This window comes from Mastomys coucha, unplaced genomic scaffold (genome assembly GCF_008632895.1).
Source record: "Mastomys coucha isolate ucsf_1 unplaced genomic scaffold, UCSF_Mcou_1 pScaffold4, whole genome shotgun sequence".
NCBI classification, from domain to species: domain Eukaryota; kingdom Metazoa; phylum Chordata; class Mammalia; order Rodentia; family Muridae; genus Mastomys; species Mastomys coucha.
In genome coordinates, this window is record NW_022196910.1 from 13,287,731 (window position 1) to 13,307,495 (window position 19,765).

Genomic DNA, 19,765 nt, shown 5'->3' on the forward strand with positions numbered 1-19,765 from the left:
TTACCCACAAAAGGCTCATCGGCTCCACATGCTATAGTGCAATCCAAATGCGCCTGTCTTAGCTCCCACACCCTAGGACATGAATGAAAATGACCACACTGTCCCAAACGGAAGAATAAAACATTAGTGTGCATGTAACCAGTTATGAGAGAAGGAAAGCTTAATTTACTATAGCCATGAATCAACATGAAAGAACTTTAGAATGCTCCATTTTTAAAGGCATAAAATCAGACTAGATCGTTTCTATTAACTGGACTGTGTTACTTGGGAAAACACAGCAGTTAGAAGCAGGAACAGATTACCACCAGATCCCACAGGGGGTGGGGCAGCTTGAGGAACTTCTAAGGTAGTGGGACTGGGTCTCACCCTACCTGGTGGCTTCCCAAGTACTTTGCACATTGTCTAAGCCAGAAGCAGTGGGTGGCTTGGTCCTTTGTCTCAACTTAGCAAATTTAATCTAATGCATGAAAAGCCCTGAAAGATTACCATGTGCCCAACTGAAAGATAAGAAGGACATTATTAGAAGCCGGCTAGCTGCCATTTTCCATTCCCAGTGTGGGCTAGCCTTCACCTTCTGACTGCCTTCTTTAGGTTAGCTTTTGTGCAGATTCTACAAGGATTAAATATTTTAAAATAATTCAATACAAATAGTGTTCATAAGTGCCTTAATCCCCCCTCTCAACACACAAACACCTTAATGATAATGGGAATAATACTACACTGTCAACAACTAGCTGAGCCAATACCAGAGAGATAGTAACAAACACACTCATACACCCAATGTATTTCTACCAATGGAAATAGAGGTAACAACCCTAAACATTACACTGGGTAATATTAACAGCACTTTACACACAGGAACTAAACCTTTGTAAGAACTGAGTACAGTTTTCTTCCTTTTTTGAGACACAGTCTCACCATCTAGCCTAGGCTGACCTCAAACTCAAGAATCCCCCTAGCTTTTCTCCTTAACACTGGAATATGGTATACGTCACCATGACTATCTCTAAAGTACTACCTCTTTAAATATAAAGTGCCTTATAAAAAAATATAGTCCTTAGAAGACTTTAAGCTAAATACTACTATATCGTTCCAACTTCTACTGGTGCACATGGAGCCCAGACAGGGTCAGTAACCTGCTTCTAGGCAAGCTGAGATTTGAATCCACTTGGCTCCAAAGTCTACACTTTTAACCACTTATCATGTGATACCTACATAACCTCAGACACAAAGCAATCTCTAAATGTTCTCAATGTACTAATTTTTAAGATATTCTGATACCAGAGGTAATTTTTAGTGCTTACCTTTTATACAAATTTTCCAAGGATTAAATAATAATACTTTTTATATAGGACATGCTTATAAATGTTTTAATGCCCTTTACCTTAATAGTATTACTAAAAATATTTCACTATACACAGATCTGTAAATGTGTTTATACAGTTCTTAAACATGTGCAAACTTATATTTTTATCACGTGGAAGATACACTTCATCTATAGTCTTGGGTATACCTTCACTGATGGGAACTGGAGATTCCCAGGAGGCAAAGTGGTAAAGACCCACAGCACTGAAACAGAGGGAGAATCCACCGCTTACTTTTTAAATAATTAACTGCATGTTTACTTGTAAGCTGAACTCTAACTTTGCTATCATCATCTACGTGGTCCCATCACTGCTTCATGTCTACAAGTATCTTGTCCTAGCATTCTTTCATTTGAAATTTTTACAATCCTATTAAACTGTTCCTAATGTTGCAAGGCCTTGGTTTCAAATCAAAAACATTCAGCAAAAAAAGGTCCCTAAACACAGGACTGCAGTCTGAAATGTCTGTCACAAATGCTGTAAGGAGAATTATTCCACTCAGCAGCCCAGCGTGAGGAGCACGTGTGGCAGCATTCCCACGCCTCCATTTTATCAGTGTAATGCTAAATAAGAAAAAGAAACAGCAGTTAGGTATTTCTTCAGCAGGCCATCTGACAGGATGCAATCCCTCTCCACTGTCTCCATACCAGCTGCATGTGGTGATGCATAACTGTAACCCCAGCATGTGAGAGGTCAAAAAAGCAACTGTAAGTTTAAGGTCAGCCTGAGCTACCAAAAGTAAGACTCTCTCTAAGGGAAAAATAAGAACCTTGTTTATTACAATTTCAAAACAGTTCCTGTTTGTAAACAGGAACAGCAAATTCTAGCATGTCACAGAAACTCAGGCTCCCTTTCCAGGAGTAGGAAAGGAAGTAACTTCATGCTGGTTCTTTTTAGTTAAGAGTAGCAACCTGTGAATGACCAAGAAAATTCTTTATCTGTGACATAGGCATTCAATCCCAATTCATGCTTGTTTTTTGCCTATGTGCATATATTTATTTCCTTTTTGTTTGTTTATGTGTTTGGTTTTGGTTTCTTGATTTTTTTGAGACAGGGTTTTTCTGTGTAACAGCCCTGGCTATCCTGGAACTCCCTTTGAGAGATGGCCTTGAGCTCTCAGAGATGCACCTGCCTTTGCCTCCCTGGTGCTGGGATTAAAAGCATACACCACCCACCTGGTAATATATTTCTTTAAAAGAGAGGGCACATAATCTATGTAACAAGTACTACTGGGTCAAGGAGCAGACCACCGTCTAGTTCAATCTGCAGTTCCACACACCACCAAAAGCACATTGAAAACCCACTGGCTGATGACATTCAATTGTGACCATATGCATCCAACAGAAAGACAGTTTTGAAATTATATTTATTAATGCTTTATTATACATACTGTATTCTATTAGAGCCAGGGGAAAGGAGAACCCCACTCAAGTGAGATAACAAACTTGCTGTCTTTTACAAAATTTAATCAGAACTGACAATGTTATGGTTAGTTCTTAATTCCTGAGAATTTGAACATCATTAAGTTTTCTGTGAGTTTACAACAAAACACTCATGTTAATATTTAAATTACAATATTTCTGAAAAAATATTGTTAGCAAAGGAAAACCATCATCCAACATATACAGTAACCCAGGTGTGAATATACTGAAGCCCTGTTGCTCAGCAGTTTAATACCATTTAAATATTTCTCTCCAGAGACTTTATTTCAAATACATGAACTTATTATAATTTATCCAGACTATAGTGACATTATTTTTAACTAAAAGTAAAACAGTTACGTGTCACTTCCCAATTTTAAGTGTCCAAGGAGTCAGTATGTGAACTCTCATGTTCAGGAATAATTAAACAAAGAACATTTTTAAGAAAAAGACAGAAAATATTGGTACTATAAAATGGTGACTAATCTGATATAATCAAATCCAGTATCATTAATATAAACATTTATAATAATGAAAATATAAATTATTAATTATGCAGCATGCTTTAGGGCCATCTCTACAGTTAGTATCAATTACAAACATTAAATGCCTTTAATCCATCCTTTCTATTCATAATTCTCTAAGCCATGTTTATATAATAAAAACCATTTCCAATCTATTCTGTTTCTTCTGACTTAAGAGTCAAAGTATTTAGCTTGGGCTGAGACAGTTACCCTGACCGTAACCACTAAGTCTGGGTTGGGCACTATATCTCCACTCCAAACGCAGGAACCAAGGAAGAATGTCAGAATTCTAAGTGTTAGGATTACGTGCAAGATGTATCCGAAGAAATGGTTAAGGAGGTAAATGCAATAAAAAACAAGCATTTCCCCACCCCCCCAAAAAAGTCTGTATTATATTTAAAGTTCTAAACCTTCCTTTTCATCCCAAAGGCATCATTATTTTATTATACGTTCAAAAAAGGCCATGATTAATCAATCCACTTAACTATCAACTAGCATACCTTTACAAAAATAAAGCTAGTAGCTTGTTGGGAACTAAATTTACTCAAAGTCTTTTATTCTTTTAAAATCAGTAAGTGACTTACTAGTTTCATTCTCACAGTGGTATATTACTGAATGCCTGTCATAGTGCAGTTATTATTTAATCTTATGCCTTAGATTATACTTGATTTAAAGTAAAAATCTGCCTCAACTTTCACCAAGATTTCAACTTAATGTAATGAAGAAACCTGAGTTTTGATGTAGATAATTCATTCTTTTCTTCCCTAGTATCACAGAGTGCCTTCAAACCTAGTAAAACTTCAAGTGGGATTCCATCTATGGCTTAATCTGAGTTTTCTTTGAATATTAAATCTTAAATTTAAAGCAATTGCTGGAGGATAAATGTTCCCAAACAATGTAAACTATTACGAAATGTCTCACCAAAGACATCAGCAGCTCATGTGAGTCACGTGGAGTCCAACAACATAGGAAGGATCCCCAGCTGGCCACACTGTGCACAGGCAGTAACGCTCTGCTCATGTCTAGCATCCTCACACAGTCTCTGAGAGAGATGCTTCATGACTTTCAGGCTCAGCTCTTTTTTAACTGTGTATTTATTTACTGGCTGTGTACTGCATATGCACTGACTTTCCCATGACTTGAGATCAACATGAATCAAAGACACAGACACATTACAAACACAAGAGTACAGGGAATGGAGGCGATGAGTTAGGGATCTGGACTTGCCCTTCTCCAGCTTCATGGCAGAGTTGTGCAGGGGCCTCTTCAGCCTACACTCCAGAGATCCAGACTTAGCATTTGTTTCTCGGCCCTTGAAAGCTAGAGCATCAGAAATAAAGTGGGCTTGACTCCAGAGCATTGCCGTACAGTTTCCATAGGTGTGACCTGGGAAATGACAACTTATCAAGCACATCATAGCATCATGACATGTCTGATGATTGCACACCATCATTTCACTACAGGATCCACGGACACAGTGCTCTCAGGTCCATCTCCATTGCTTGTTTTAGTTTCTTCTGAAAGCAAGAGTGCAAACATCAACAGATATTTATGTCAATTTTAAGATAATAAATATGAGAAAAGCTATAGTACTAAATGTCAGTTAAAAAATTGTATCCATGAAACATTTTCCTAACATCACAAACTGTACTAGTTTGTTTACTTTTAAGTATGTAGAGAAATCTTCCATCCATCTGGATCACACAGGAAATCATCTTTGTGATATACTGCCATTACTGATGGAAACGCAACTAGAATGTGTGTGTCAGAATAGTCCAGATGAGTATCTAGCCGTCAGTACTGAGTACTTATTTTACTTCCTTTGTGTGTGTGGTATAGGAGTATGTGTACATGTGTATGTGAATGCATGCACACACTCACACATGGAAACCAGATGACAAACACTGGCTGTGTATCCCTATCATTCTCCTCATATTTTAAATTTAATTTTTTAATTTTATGTGTATGGGTACTTGCTTATATGTATGCCAGGTGCACAAAGAGGCCAGAAGAGGGCATAAGATCCCCTGGAACTGGAGTTACATGGTTGTGAACTGCCATGCAGGTGCTGGGAAGTGAACCCAAACCCAGGTCATCTGGAAGAGCAGCCAGTGCTTTTAACTGTGGAGACATCTCTCCAGTGCCCCCACCTCCCTGTCTAGTTTTATGAAGCAGGGACTCTAACACCCTGGAGCTTTCTGCTTAGCTACACGGGTGAACCCCCATGGTGAGCGGGGCTTGCAGACATGCCTGGATTTTACACCACACTGGAGATCCAAACTCAAGTTCTCTAAGCATTCCCCTTCTGAACTGTCTCCCAGCTCCTCATTTTATTTACCAAGACTCTGGAAACCAGCATGTTCTAGAGCTTAATATGTAGCCCAGCGTAGCTTGAACTCAGTGATCTTTCTGCCTCAGCCTCCTAAACATTGAGATTACACTGGGAGCTATTGCACCCAGCTCATAATTTATTTTTTGTTTTGTTTTTGTAGCCCAGGCAGGCCTCGAACTAAGAGATCCTCCTGCCTCTGCCCCCGAATGCTGGGATAAAAGGTGTGAGCCACCACTACTTGGCTATAATTAATTTTTAAAATAGCATTTTATTATTTGTGCCAACAAATTCTTGGCACTTAGTGCAAAATGTCGTATGTACATATTCTACATGAGCAGATGTCAGTTATTTAACTAATGTACTAAGCAGCTCTCATCACTGAGCAAATTACAGCCTAACAGCCTTCAAAAGAAGACTGACGGGGCACGTGAGTAACACCATTAGGCAGCCCTGAAGACCAAGACAAAGCGCAGAGCCCTGGCATGAGCCTGAAGGCCACAGTGGCTGCTTCTGTCTTCACACTGCAGGCCTCAGAGCAACTCCTCAGCACCCACCGTCCATCTGCTCAGTCTGCTGTGCCATGAAATGCCTTAGCAAACCCAGAGCCACACTGTCGTCTTCTCAGTTTACAGTCCCAGCTCACAGGTCAGACGCATTGGCCGAGGTACGGCATTCTGAACAAGAACCCAAACAACAGTATGGACAAGCTACGGCTTCTACACACTAAGTGTCCAGATTTAAAGATACCTGGATATGCTTCTAATATCTAACCCTGGTGAGTAACATTTAACATATGCAACACTGGCGGGAATAACTACTTAAGTGTCTACCCACATGAACTGCTCCCCACTCGTGACAAAGATGGGGAGGGGTACTTGAAAATATAAAACAAAAACATTTTAAGAACCACCTTATTTTCTGAAAATATTTTACATCTCAATTTATGAAAATTAACATGTCATAGAGATGAGAAAAACAAGAAAAAAACCCATAAAACTCTAAATATCACCTAGTTCCTGTAACTAAATCTCATCATTTCCATGACAAAAAAAAGGAACCATCTCTTCTTCAGAAGACAATCATTCTCCCATGTCCAGTCTGAGAGAAATGGAGACATTAACTCTGATGCTGAGCAAGGCTCTTCTACAAAGAATGAGGGGTGCAAAGCTCCATCACCCCACCAGAGTGGGCACAGGGCTGTCCTTGTGGCTCAGATGGAAACAACTATGAGGCATAGCACTGCTGCATGGTGCTCCCGGACCGCACCATGCAGATAGTGGATGCTGCTTATGCCGCCCTCAGGAGCCAGGGAAGAGGCACCTCCTCAAGCAGCCCTGCCCCAATCACCTGTTCACACAGCCATCTCCAGCTGCAGTCAATCGGCTTCCTTCCTCCTGGTTCCTTCTCACCACATAAGAAACGGCTTGTTAAATTTGTTTCTGTTAAAGGACTGGAACATAGGCTTAAGGAATAATGTAAACCTTTCTTCTACATCTCATGTGAACCACACAGGTGTTAATAAGAGATTCGTTTCTAGGGCTGTATTATTTCCCAGAACATTAAGTAGAACAAGAAAGTGGGGCACTGTGTGTACTGTCAAGACTTAGTGCTCTTTGCACTGACACCACTCACTGACCTTCCTTCTCTTTCTTTTCTTGGTTCTCTTCAGCTGCAGTCTTGTCTGCTCTGAAGAAAATTCTTGCACTGCTCAAGGAGAAATACAGCAGTTCAAATTCCTACATGAGAAATTTTGAAATAAAAAGGAAAGACAGTTAATGGGAAAAGAGCAAAGTAGTAATGTCTCTAAAGTGAATACCCTGACCACTCTTGTGCACATGGGCCTGGTGTGTGTACACACCTGTTCACATGTGTGGCTGGGCATCCATGCATGTGGGTGTGTGTATGGAGGTGTGTCCCCCTCAGCCACTCTCCACTTGTGTGTTTGGTGTGCTCTGTCACTGATTCTGGGTAGACTAGCTAGCCGGCTTGCTGGAAGGCGCTTCCTACATCTGCCCTCTAGGTACTAAGTGCAGGCAACTCTACCTCCCCCAGCTTCTACATGGGTCTGGGGATCTGATCCAGTCCTCGGGCACCTTATCCAGTGACCATCTCACCTACCCCAATCTAATTTTCTTATGACCAATGGATTCCAACTATCAGTTCTAACACATGTTCTTTTTACTGCTACTATCTCACTTGCCATGTAGCTTTGGATATTGAGTGTGATACACATTGAAGTTAGTCAGAGGGTACTTGGATCCACTACCTGTAGATAGACCTCCAGTCTCTTCTGAGTGAGATTCATGGTTTGGAGCAGTTTTTCATCTTGACTAGTTGACTGCACATTCTGTTGCTTAGCAACTGCTCTTATCTCCTTTATGTATTTTTCTCTAACAGACTGGAACCAATGAAGTGAATCAAACTCTTGGTATTGATCCAAAAGTTTTAAGGTATAAGCCACACCTGCAGTCATTAGCAAAACCAAAATTTAAATTATAGTGAGTACAGAGTTCTTCTTTCTCCCGCATCCACAGCTCCACGCACTAAGCAAGGCTCTTGAATCAACACTTTCAAGTCACATTTCTCAAGAAAAATAATAAAGTTAACTACAACCTCTTCTGGTTCTGCTTTAAAAAAATAAGTGCAAAGTATTAAAAAAACTAAAGGAAAAATAAAAATAAAACAACACAATCATAGATATAATCTAATAGATATATTATAATCTACAATCTAATCTAGTACCTCTCTAGAAAACCAGAGAGAGAGAGAGAGAGAAAGGAGAAAAGCTTGTTCATGATATAAACTTCCAAAGCTGACTGACAGAAAAGAGGAAGTTACAGAGATACCAATGAAACTATGTAAAACTAAAACCACAGCAGAGCAAGCCAAAACAGAAGGGCAGATTAGACAAACAATAAATTACATGGTGGCATCAAGGACAATCTGAATGACAGAAGACCTTGTTTAAAAGCACGCACTGGTAGCAGGTGCTGCTGGAAAAAAAAAAAATCTACCCTAAGGCACATACACCCACTTTCAAGCAGTTTTTCTGAGAGCCCATTTTAAGGTAAACACAAATTGATGGCAAAATAGTTCTATTGAGCTTACCCATGGCAAAACCATCATCAGTAAATGCAGCTCCTATTTTGTTTTTTTTATTCAATTTCTCCTTGCAACTTATAGAATGTTCTACAAAGTTCAGAGTCTAAAAAGAGATAAGATAAAGAAAAACAACTGAGCTAACAAAATCGGCTAAATTTAGATTCTGTAACAGGCATTTCAAGAATTACAAAGAGAATTTCTTCTTAGCTCCTGAACATGTGCCTCAGGTAAACTGTAACTTGGTGAGAACAAAAGTCCATGTATGTCCCTTAACTATGAGAACCCCTCCATTGGTACTTAGCCCTGGCACAGTGCTCACTGAAAGTGATTGTGCAGTTTAGAGAGAAAACATTGAGTCTTCCAAGAGGCAAACCCAAAGTCAAACACAAGGAAACAAGGGAGGCAGAAATGGCTTTATTTCACCTCAAAACATAAGCACTTCTAACAAAGCAATCTTCCCTTCTGCCTTCATAGCTCTCCCTAGAACACTAGTGAGCGGTGGCTACCTATAAAATAGCTGACTGTCACAATCTTTGAGATCTTTATCAATATCCATTTCAATCTTTTTTAGCAGCTCATTTATAGTTACCCTCTTCAAGATTTAGACTACAAAGCATAAAAAATGGCACACTATGTCTGTGTAAAGCACTGTCTATTATATGACTAATTTTTTTATAAATCCAGACTTTGCAAGCTCATCAATGTTTTTCTAGTACCCCCCCCATGTTCTGAATATAATGATCTCCAAATTAAAGAAATGTGGGGAGAATCCAAGTTCATAAAGTATCACCAAATAACAAGCATCTTTAGCCTGCACACTCAGCAGATGTGCATGAGCATCTCTGCCATATCAGTTTCAAAAGTAATAGTAAATAATAGATGTATACAACAGAAGATCTGTGAAGAGAAAGGTGGTGACAGTGGATCTCTAATAAGTGTTGATACCAATAGACTATGTTGTTATTAATAGCAAGTCAGGGAAAGGGTTTTTATTATTTTGAGCATTTTAAATTTTTCTGTTTTTATGTATATGTATGTTTTCTTATATGTATATATATATACATGTATATATGTGTATATGTTTGCGTGTGCGTGTATGAATACATCATATGTATGCTGTGCCCCAGAAGTGAGAAGAGGGTGTCAGACTCCCTGAGACTACAGATACAGACAGTCGTGAGCCTCCATGCAGGTGCTAGAAATCAAACCCGGCTCCTATGGAAAAGCAGCAAGTACATATAACTCATATAACTATTTTTTTTTTTTTTTTTAGAGACAGTTTCTCTGTATAGCCCTGGCTGTCCTGGAACTCACTCTGTGGACCAGGCTGGCCTCCAACTGAGAAATCCGCCTGCCTCTGCCTCCCAAGTGTTGTGATTAAAGGTGCACGCCACCACTGCCCAGCCTCCACAGCTTTTGTTGTTAGTGTTATTTCAAGACATCACCCAATATAGTCCAGGCTAGCCAGGGACAACTTTGAACCTCCCAAACCAAAGATTACAAGAATGGAACACCACATCCAGTGTATACAGTGCTGGAGATAGAGCCCAGGAACTCATGCATGCTAGGTAAGTACTCCATGGAGAAATTCATATCCTGAACTGTGAAAAACTACTCTTGATCCAAATCAGGTGTAATAAAAAGCTAACATATGCCTGTGGAATGTCCAGATTTTAAAGATATCCACTAAAAAATGTAAAAGATGTATGTAGTATAGAAATCTAAAAACAGATTTTTTCGCTAATATATACCATTTTTCTTACTGCTATAACTGCTTTTATAATATAACTTTTGATAACTTGAGCTAAAGACAGCAACTATGAAATTAATAAAGAAAACATATTTTAGGAGAAAGCACTACAAAATTTATTTCAGGTGCTAATATTTACAACTGAAAAGTGAAGTTATCCCAAAATAAAGCAAGCTCTTAAAAGATATGTTGGAACAAACAATGCTATAGTAAACTAATCCACATAACACAGCTAAAATGATCCCATGGCATATGTGGATGTGCATGCACTCCAGGAACTGACAGTCCCCAGGGCCTCTCTTGCCAGGGCTAGTGAGAGCCTGCCGACTCTAAGCCTGCAGCACAGATCCAAGCACAAACCCTAGGGCACACCCAGACCCCGCACCTTCACTGACAGCCAGGTGGCATGAATAAACACCATGCTTTATGGAAACACAATCTGTATTAACACCCACCAAAAACTCACTTCTAGTTTTGAGAATACTCACAAGAGGAGGAACAATGATATAGAAATTTCGGAGATGTATATTCTTTGGCCTTCGAAATTCTGGAGCAAAAACATCTACAAGCATTTTGAAATATTCTGTACCTTCAGCAGAATTTCGTGTATGATCACTGAGGACTGAGTCCAAATGCCTACAACATACCAAAAACAAAATATTCTTTGGGTTCGTTTTAAAGGTATGGCTGTTTTAAAAATCCATGTCCCTCATTAGGTTAGGTAATACCACTCCAAATGAGGAAACAGCATAAAATTTCCTTGAACTTTAGAATGAGCAGAAACTAATCAGTATTATTTAATTAACTTAGTCCCTAAAATAGAATAGAGCATCCTAGGGCTTAAAGAGTAGTTTGTGTTTCTTTTTTGCATTTATAGTTTTCATGCACATGCATGTGTATGGCTGTGCATGTGCCGTACATATGTGCACACACCGTACATATGTACACACATGTATGTGCAAGTCAGAAGACAAGGTTCTGAGGGTGAAGCTCAGGTTACTTGCTGAGCCATGACAGCAGACATGATGCAACGTGGGTGGGTGGAAGGGTGGGGAGGTGTGTATCCACATGCTTGTGTATGTAAATGTAAAGATCAGAGAACAACTTGCAGGACTTGGTTTCCTCCTTTTCAGCATGTGGATTCTGAGGCTTGAATTTAGGTCATCAAGTTTGGCAGTAAGCATCTGGTCCATAAAGTTGTTAGCTGTGTTTTTATTTCTTGAGAACCCATGTTCTCTGTAATTATATTCTGCTGAGTTAAACCTCCTCACTAATGTTTCTCTGCGTCTGCTTACCCTTGATCTGGTCCTCCTTTAGGATCTGAACTTCTACAATCTTCAGAACCAGCAGCTGCACTGGCTGGGGAGTTAGGTACAACCACTAACTACTATTCTCAACCTCCATCGGAGAGGTTCTTTAAGATTCACATGATGCATCTACAGGTGCTCTTCATCCTGGGACATGGTTACATCCTAATAAACTGGCAATGTGAACAGCACAGCTTAGCAGAAAACTCCAAGCTGGCTGGGAACTGCTCCCTGTTACACCTGCCCAGCATCACTATAATTAGAGTGCATATTGCTTGTTTGGATAAAGAACCAAATTAAAAATCAAGAAATATGGCTTCAATTGTATGCTTATCATTTTTATAACATCATAAAGATTAAAGTTAAAATCATTTTACTTAGACCAGGGACCATCAGTATACTCAACTCTTTCATAATAACATTTTGGCTACCACCCTGGAATCTCCATGGGAACTTAAGTTCTCTTAAATAGCAACAAGTGCTCTTAACCACAGAGCCGTGTCTGCAGCACTGGCTTACTTATTTTATAAACAAGGTTTTAGGTATCACCCAAGGCCGGTCGCTTCAGATAGAATGTGCTGCATGTGGACAGCAGGTTTCAGAAGATCACTTTCTGGTTAAGTTGGAAAGATCTTAGAATACTGTAGTCTTTTTAAAAACAATGTATTTGCTAAGTAGAGACTACGAAATACTGCCATATATATTTTCAGTGCCTTCTGGTCTTGTCTGGTGTAAGTATGCTTTAACTTCCCTATTTTGGCCATTCGTCTGGTTACCTGGCTGCTCTAAGTGTTTCTTCTGCAAGCCCTTCTTCCTTCACGAGCTCTTCAAAACTCACAATGTCTTCAAGATCCGGAACAAATCTACATGAAATTTTGAGAAGGAATTCATCAGGGCAAGTAAAATATATGTAACCAAAATGTATATCAAAGTACTATAGAACACCACGAGTTGAGTATGAATTCAGGAAAATCTTAGCATGTAATATTGTTAGTATCACTTTAGTTCCAAATAAAATTTTGTATGTGATCACATCCTGATATTCAAAATGCAATCTTCACATTCATTAGTTATTCTGATAAAATATCAATCTACTGTAACTTTAAGAGAAATGGTTTCAAAAATAGCCCTATATACATTTTTATATATTTATATACATTCACATGCGTGTGTGTATATATACATACATACACACACACACCATTCTTTTCTTAAAAAAACTTTTTTTACAGATTTATTTCTATTGTATGTGTATGGGTGCTTGCCTGCCTGTGTGTCTTTGCCTGTAAATGCTGAAAGAAGGAACTTGACCTCCAGGACCTAGACTGATAGCCAGTTGTTCGCAACCATACGGGTGCTGGAAATGGACCCAGTATTCTGAAGGAATAACTGCTGAACCATTTCTCTAGCCCCATAATATAATGTTACTATAAGAGAAAAAGTCCCTCAGGGGTTGGGAATAATGTGTGCTTCTTCATTAAGAAGAAAACAGGTTAAATGAGTACACATTCGGGGCACAAGTCCCAGTAGTAACAAAGATCAACAGCCTCAAATTGTATTGAACAAGAATAAATACCTTTTCTATAGTATCATGAAAGATTAAATTACACGAAAAAGGTAGAAATCATGTTTGAATCCATACCTAATGGCATTGCTGCTACAATGAAGACCACCAGATCTTATCATGCGTATATAGCCCATAGCATTACCTTCAAAAATCACACACAAAAAAAGCACATCTTTATATGAGCAATTCTGACATCAGAACAAATTATATCAAGTAGTCAATTGAGAAGTCTCCACTTCTAAATAACAAAATATTCTACTATATTTTTAGTTTCTGTTTCATTAAAAAAAGACTATTACAGATTTATGCATTTAAAAGTTAGATTTAGATATAAACATTATTTTAATATAAATATAATTCAATTGACAAAATCATTAACTGCTAGCTCCATTAAAATGGTTAACATTTTAAAATTATATATAGTAAAAGTTCACACACACAATCACACACTCACTCTAAAGTGGTATCAGGGAATCTTTACTTGGTACATCCCGAATTTGTCTCTCTAGCCTGGACTCCTCTGATCTCTAGACTTTTATGCAGTACTCACACCTATATATCAAAGACAAATTGAAAATTTTAATCACATCCACGTCAAAGGATCTTTCTTCCCAACTACATTTCCTGCTTCAGAACTAGCAGCTCTGTCCTTTCAGTTGCTTGGGTCCAATGCCTGACCTCACCCCTGACCTCACCCCTCACTTCACCCTGGCTCCTTCCTCTCTTTCACATCTCATACAGAATCAGTGGACAATTACACCAGCTCTTCCTTAAAAACAGAGCCAGAATATGGCTGAAGATCTGGTGGCATGCCATCTAGTGTGAGGTCCTAGATTCAATGCCCAGGGCAGTGGGCATAAGAAACAGAGGATCAAAAGCAGCTGTCATCATATTCCACAAAGTCTCTTGCCTAGACCACTGTGATATGCCATGGATGACTTGACTTCCCATTACCAACTTGAGAACCCGCAGTATCCCTCCACCTCATCAAATCCTGGATCTCATAAATTCAGCTGGGCTGTCATGTCCTTCCTGAAAACTACAACAGTTCCCTCTCAGGATGGCATCCATTCTCCATCTGTCAACACGGCCCTGCATGACCCTGCCCAGGGCTGCTGTTCCACTGTGTCTTGCTACTCAGGTATTCATTAGCTTCGTTCCAGGCCTATTCCAGACTATTCCTCAAAAATGCCTAGGAGATTCAGGTTTTTTACAGTTCCAGTTGCCTGTCTGAGATTTTCTTTCTTCAGTTGCACACATTATTTAAGTCACTGTTCAATGTTACTTCCCTGGAAGTCTTCCCCACTGCACAGTACTATTCAGCCTCATTACATTTTATACAGAACTTATTAATGGACATTTGTAGGCCTCCTTCCCCAGCTAGAATAAGGATCTGCTGCATATGACATCTGACTTCTTCACTATCCCATCCCTAGAGCAAACATGTCTTGGATCACAATAGGAATTTGATATATTATTATAGTTGATATATTATAGGAACTAAAATTATTTGGAAGAAAATAGGCCAAATAAAAAGGTAACAGTAATTTTTTACAAGCATTTTAGTTCTGACATTAATGCTACACAGCAAAGATTATTCATGATCTACTTTAAAGATTATTCCAATTATTCAGGCTATTAAAAAATATGTAACATGCATCTTTTAAAAATTAAACACCTAGCTTGATTGTTTCAATTAATGTTGACTGATTAAAATGTAAGAAGCTAGCTGAGAATAACAGTTAAGAGCAAAAATTCTATTCAGGCTACTGAAGTTCAACTCTAGACTCTACCATCTGTTAGCTTTGGCCTAGATCAAATTAGATACATTACTTGTATGTCAACCTCCTCATCATTGAATTAATCTCTAAAATACAGACTCCATTTATTGTCCTATCACAAGCATCTAACACTTTTATTTGTTATAATTAAATCCCCCAGGATAAGTGAATGGCAATAATACTTTACATACTGTGTGTGTGCGGATGTGTGTGTACCTATAAATATGCATATATAAAGTCACACCCAAGAGCATGCTCAGTAGTTTGTACTTCAGAAGACAGGTATGAATCGAAAAGACTTGTTATATGCTGTGTCGTATGCTGGTCTGGTAGCTGGAGTATCAACAGCACCATTTGTTTCTCAGATTCTCTTTGGAACCTTCAAAGGTGGTTCCATGCCTATTTCATGAGAATGCTTGCTGTGACCATTACCAGGGAATAACACATGTGAACAGCTCAGAGAACACTGAGCTTTAGAGAAATTCTTCCTTGTAAAAATTATGTACTGTGTTTCAGAAGTCAAGTCTGCTTCTAAAACACAAATCTTACGTACAAAATGACATCATTCAGTATCTAACCTGTAATAAAGTTTATATGAAACCTACTAAACTACTAACTTTTACTTACCAGTTGACTCTCAAATGGGAATTCTGAGGGGTGGTTATTAAGTGAATAATTTGTTTTAACTAATTTTACTCAAGCACTTATCTAGTTTCTACACAAGAGCTCAGTAAGTTGGCTGAAGTCAAGTAGAGCTGTCCACACACTCCATGAGCTGTCTCATATATATGGTGCATAAGATTCTGGCACTTGTATTTCCTGATACTTTTAAGTGACTTACCAATCTGGCTGATGAGCTGCCTGAACTGGTCAAGATAGCTCTGTCCCTCTGGTGTGATTCCAAGTTTTCTTATGCCACGATTGAATTTTTCTGCTCTATCAAAAGGATACTAAAAAGATAAATTCAAGACTTATTAGGCCCTTAAAATATAAAATTCTTACTCATCTGATGCCATAGCACTGTCCTTTCTAATTTTGTATCATTATTATTTTAAAAAATCAAGTCTAACGACAAATCTGTATAGTAAAACCTTATTGGTATTCAAGGTCAATTAATAACCAATCTGTTTAACAACAGCAGCAAACCCACTGGTGTTCCAGGTCAATGCTTTTGCTTTTTTTTTTTTTGGTTTTTCGAGACAGGGTCTCTCTGTGTAGCCCTGGCTGTCCTGGAACTTACTCTGTAGACCAAGCTGGCCTCAAACTCAGAAATCCGCCTGCCTTGCCTTCCAAGTGCTGAGACTAAAGGCGTGCGCCACCACTGCCCAGCCAGGTCAACGCTTTTATTGCTGTTGTTTTAGTACTAGCTAGAGGAAGAACTCAGTTTATTCACCCCCACAACCACAACCACCATTCTTGGCCTCTTATCACCTAACCATTCTATTAGACTGAAAAAGAACTAAGCCCCCTAAGGTGGACTTGTTCCTGATATGTAACCATAGGCTTTCTATAGGCTTGTTGACAAAGAATTTATAAACACATTTTTCCCATATGAATATATAAGCTGCTTAAAATGTTCAGCTTATTGGCACAAACCTATGATCCCAGCATCTGGGAGGTGAAGTTCTTCCCCTCTGCCTACACAGCAAGTGTGAGGCTAGCCTTACAGGAGACCCTATCTCAAAATCACAAAACACAACAAAATTTTCTAGCCGACATCAATTTAGAAACAAGAAAAAGCTTTTTTTACTTTCTGGCTAACGGAATTAGGGAACTGTTCATCTATAGCAAGGAGAGCAGTTCTCTATAGCAGCACGCTTACTTGGAATTCCCACCCCAGTAAAAAGACATTGAGTACACCTCTCTACTGATAACTGTACTCTGTTGCATTAGTTATTTTTCTACAATGTAATACACCAAAGCCTATTATACACCAAGGCTACGGCCAGTTGAGTCTGAAGTGTAATCCAAGCAGTTCTATAACCAGCAAACAGATCCAGAGCCATGTGAATGTGTGTGCTCTTTATCTTCCCGGTCATCGCCTCTGCTCTAGTAACTTCCCACAGCTCCACAACTCTCTACCTCACTATGGGAAACTGCACAGAGAAGGCAAAGGGAAATGGAATTCTCTTTATGAAGGCAGCATCTGTTGCTTTTGTTTATTTCAGGGTTACTGTTGTTTTCATTATGGCACTGGGGACTGAACCTGGGGCCTTAGGCACAGTACACAAGCCCACTTCTAAGAAGCTCCAGCTCCAGCCCAATAAACAGCATTCCTTAAAACTACTGGTAGGAAACAACTGTGTAGTATTTCCGGAGTGTTAGACACCATGTGCCAAAAATCTGAAGTATTTATTCTCATTCATTATTCTAGAAATTTCTTTTCAGGGATATGTTCTTTCAGAAATGGTCTCCAATTAGATATGTTATCTGTAGCTCTGTTCATAAGAACAGAAGATGAGAAAATTAAAATACCCATGAGTTGCAGATTAAACAAGTCCCCTTTATGATTAACTCTTAAACAAATGGCGAGGCAGGGATATGTACAGATATCAAGCGCACAAGGCAAGCCATTACAAGACTGCTCTAGTTCACAATGAAAAGCAGCACTATGTAAATGTGTGCAAACACACGTTTACTATCCAGAGTTAGGAAGGGCCCTACGCTATACTGCTACAGTGCCTGCTTCCAGAGAAGGAGCTGGGAGAAGAATGACGGGATGGCAGATGCATGCGACACTGGGTAAGTGCTTCAAAACCATGTTTTGTTGTGTGTGTGTTATTGTAAAATAATCTAAGCTACAACAATCATTTCATATGCCAGTATGCTTAAGCCTACAGAGAACATAAGAAATACACAGGAGAAAGTGGCGAGACACAGAAGACACATGCCAACACTACGGCGACAGAGACGTTAAGTGCCAAAGCCCAGCACAAACATCGGTCATTACAAGGCGGTATTCAGAATTCAGGCTCCAAAGAATACATAGCATACCTTGTGATCATTTTGGTCCTTGATCTCCCTGAAAAACCGAATATCTTTAATCAATCTGGATTTGATATGTTCATCATACATAAACTGGCTAAATATATAGAACTTCTTTTTCAAAAACTGGTAGGTGAAATTAACCTATAAGATTAAAAATAAAAAGTTAATATGAAATTTCAAATAAATGTTACAGAGTAAGTGATCTAAAAGTACTATTTATAAAGTTCAATTAATATTGGAGCTGAAATGTTTAAATAGTTTCTTTGCTGCCCCAAATCATAGAAATTTCTAGACTTCTCTCTCTCATATACTTTTTAAATGGCTTAAATAATAATCTTCCCTGTACCTCCATCAGTAAGATGCCTTATTACTAATCTGCAAGACTGGAAAGACATTATATAAGGAATAAGATGCTGGAGGAAGGTATAAACAATTACTCATCTATCTATATGGCTCTGAAGTCTTTCACATACAAGGCAATGTGCCTGTTCCAGTGCTAGAGGTCTTTGTCTTCTCTTTTCCAGCAGAGTGGCAGACAACTTACACATGTATTATCAAATCATTACATTTCCGCTGCCATAATTTCCAAAAGTGAAGAGTACAGGTACTTTGAGAATGACTATATAAAGGCCCAACCCAGATTCACAAATCTTCAGAAGAGTGAGATATGAGCTGAGATTCAAATATTACATAGTTTATAAATAGTTTATAAAGTGACCCAATGACTCGTTTCCAAAGTAATTTTCAGAGAGCCTAAGAGACCAACAAGCACATACTGACTTCCACTGCTAACAACTATGGTGCAGATGGCTAAGGGATCGTACATTGCCTTTTCTACCACAGTGCCCCGCCCCATCCAACACAATGGTAACAAGAGATTTTCATTTATGCCATCATGAAAATGGAAATTCAGGTATGATATAAACAGGAAGCAATGTGTGCTTACCAAAATAGTCTATAAAAACTCATCTTCCAAATTACTAAATTTGACAAGAGTCTATTACCCACCAAACCTACAAAAAGATGCTTACTGTTGTATTCATGATCCCTGTCCCATGTGTTCGAATCGAATTAGCAATATGTCGAATATTAATAGTATTCAAATGTTTATTGTTGCTTGTCCGTTCAATAAAAATCTGCAATGCAAACATATTTATGAACAATTAGACCCAATTCCAAACACTGCTGAGTAAGTAACCCAGAGAAGTTTAGAATCCGTTTCATTAAGGATAAAGAAGACGCCACCACCACACTGCAGCACACAATAAGCAGGGGTCTAAACAACTGCAGTTGTGGTGCTGCACTCCTTTAATTCCAGGGCCTGGCAAGCAAATCTCTATGAACATAAGGCTAGCCTGGTCTATGTAGTGAGTTCCAGGCTAGTCAAAGCTACACTGTGAGACCCTATCTCAAGGGGAAAAAAAAATCTCTAAATAATTATTCTGTTTTACACATTTTATTTTCACCTTTGAGAAATCAATTCCTGGTCTTTTGGCTATCTATTAATAAAGTCATTCCTATTTAAAGCTTTATGTGAGTTGGGCATGGTAGTATATCACTGTAATCCCAACATTCTGGAGGCCCAAAGCCGGCCTAGGCTACATGTAAATTCTAGGGCCATCAGGACTA

The 19,765-nt window shown here is 38.8% G+C and overlaps 1 protein-coding gene across 3 annotated transcripts in view; it reads right to left on the minus strand.

Moving 5' to 3' along the window:
- Nucleotides 1-2,712: 2,712 nt before the first annotated feature.
- The window catches only part of Washc4 (WASH complex subunit 4), a 50,818-nt gene continuing 33,765 nt past the window's right edge, over nt 2,713-19,765 (minus strand). For 2 of the 3 annotated variants that reach the window (XM_031348931.1, XM_031348934.1), the window contains 10 exons: nt 19,168-19,272; nt 18,143-18,277; nt 15,990-16,098; nt 13,443-13,509; nt 12,577-12,663; nt 10,982-11,129; nt 8,750-8,846; nt 7,908-8,104; nt 7,278-7,377; nt 2,713-4,826 (listed from right to left, as the gene is read on the minus strand). In XM_031348931.1, coding sequence (XP_031204791.1) covers nt 4,759-4,826; nt 7,278-7,377; nt 7,908-8,104; nt 8,750-8,846; nt 10,982-11,129; nt 12,577-12,663; nt 13,443-13,509; nt 15,990-16,098; nt 18,143-18,277; nt 19,168-19,272 — 1,113 coding nt within the window. In that variant the 3' untranslated portion in view covers nt 2,713-4,758. The remainder of the gene's footprint in view (nt 4,827-7,277; nt 7,378-7,907; nt 8,105-8,749; nt 8,847-10,981; nt 11,130-12,576; nt 12,664-13,442; nt 13,510-15,989; nt 16,099-18,142; nt 18,278-19,167; nt 19,273-19,765) is intronic. The other variant, XM_031348932.1, reaches the window with a different exon arrangement.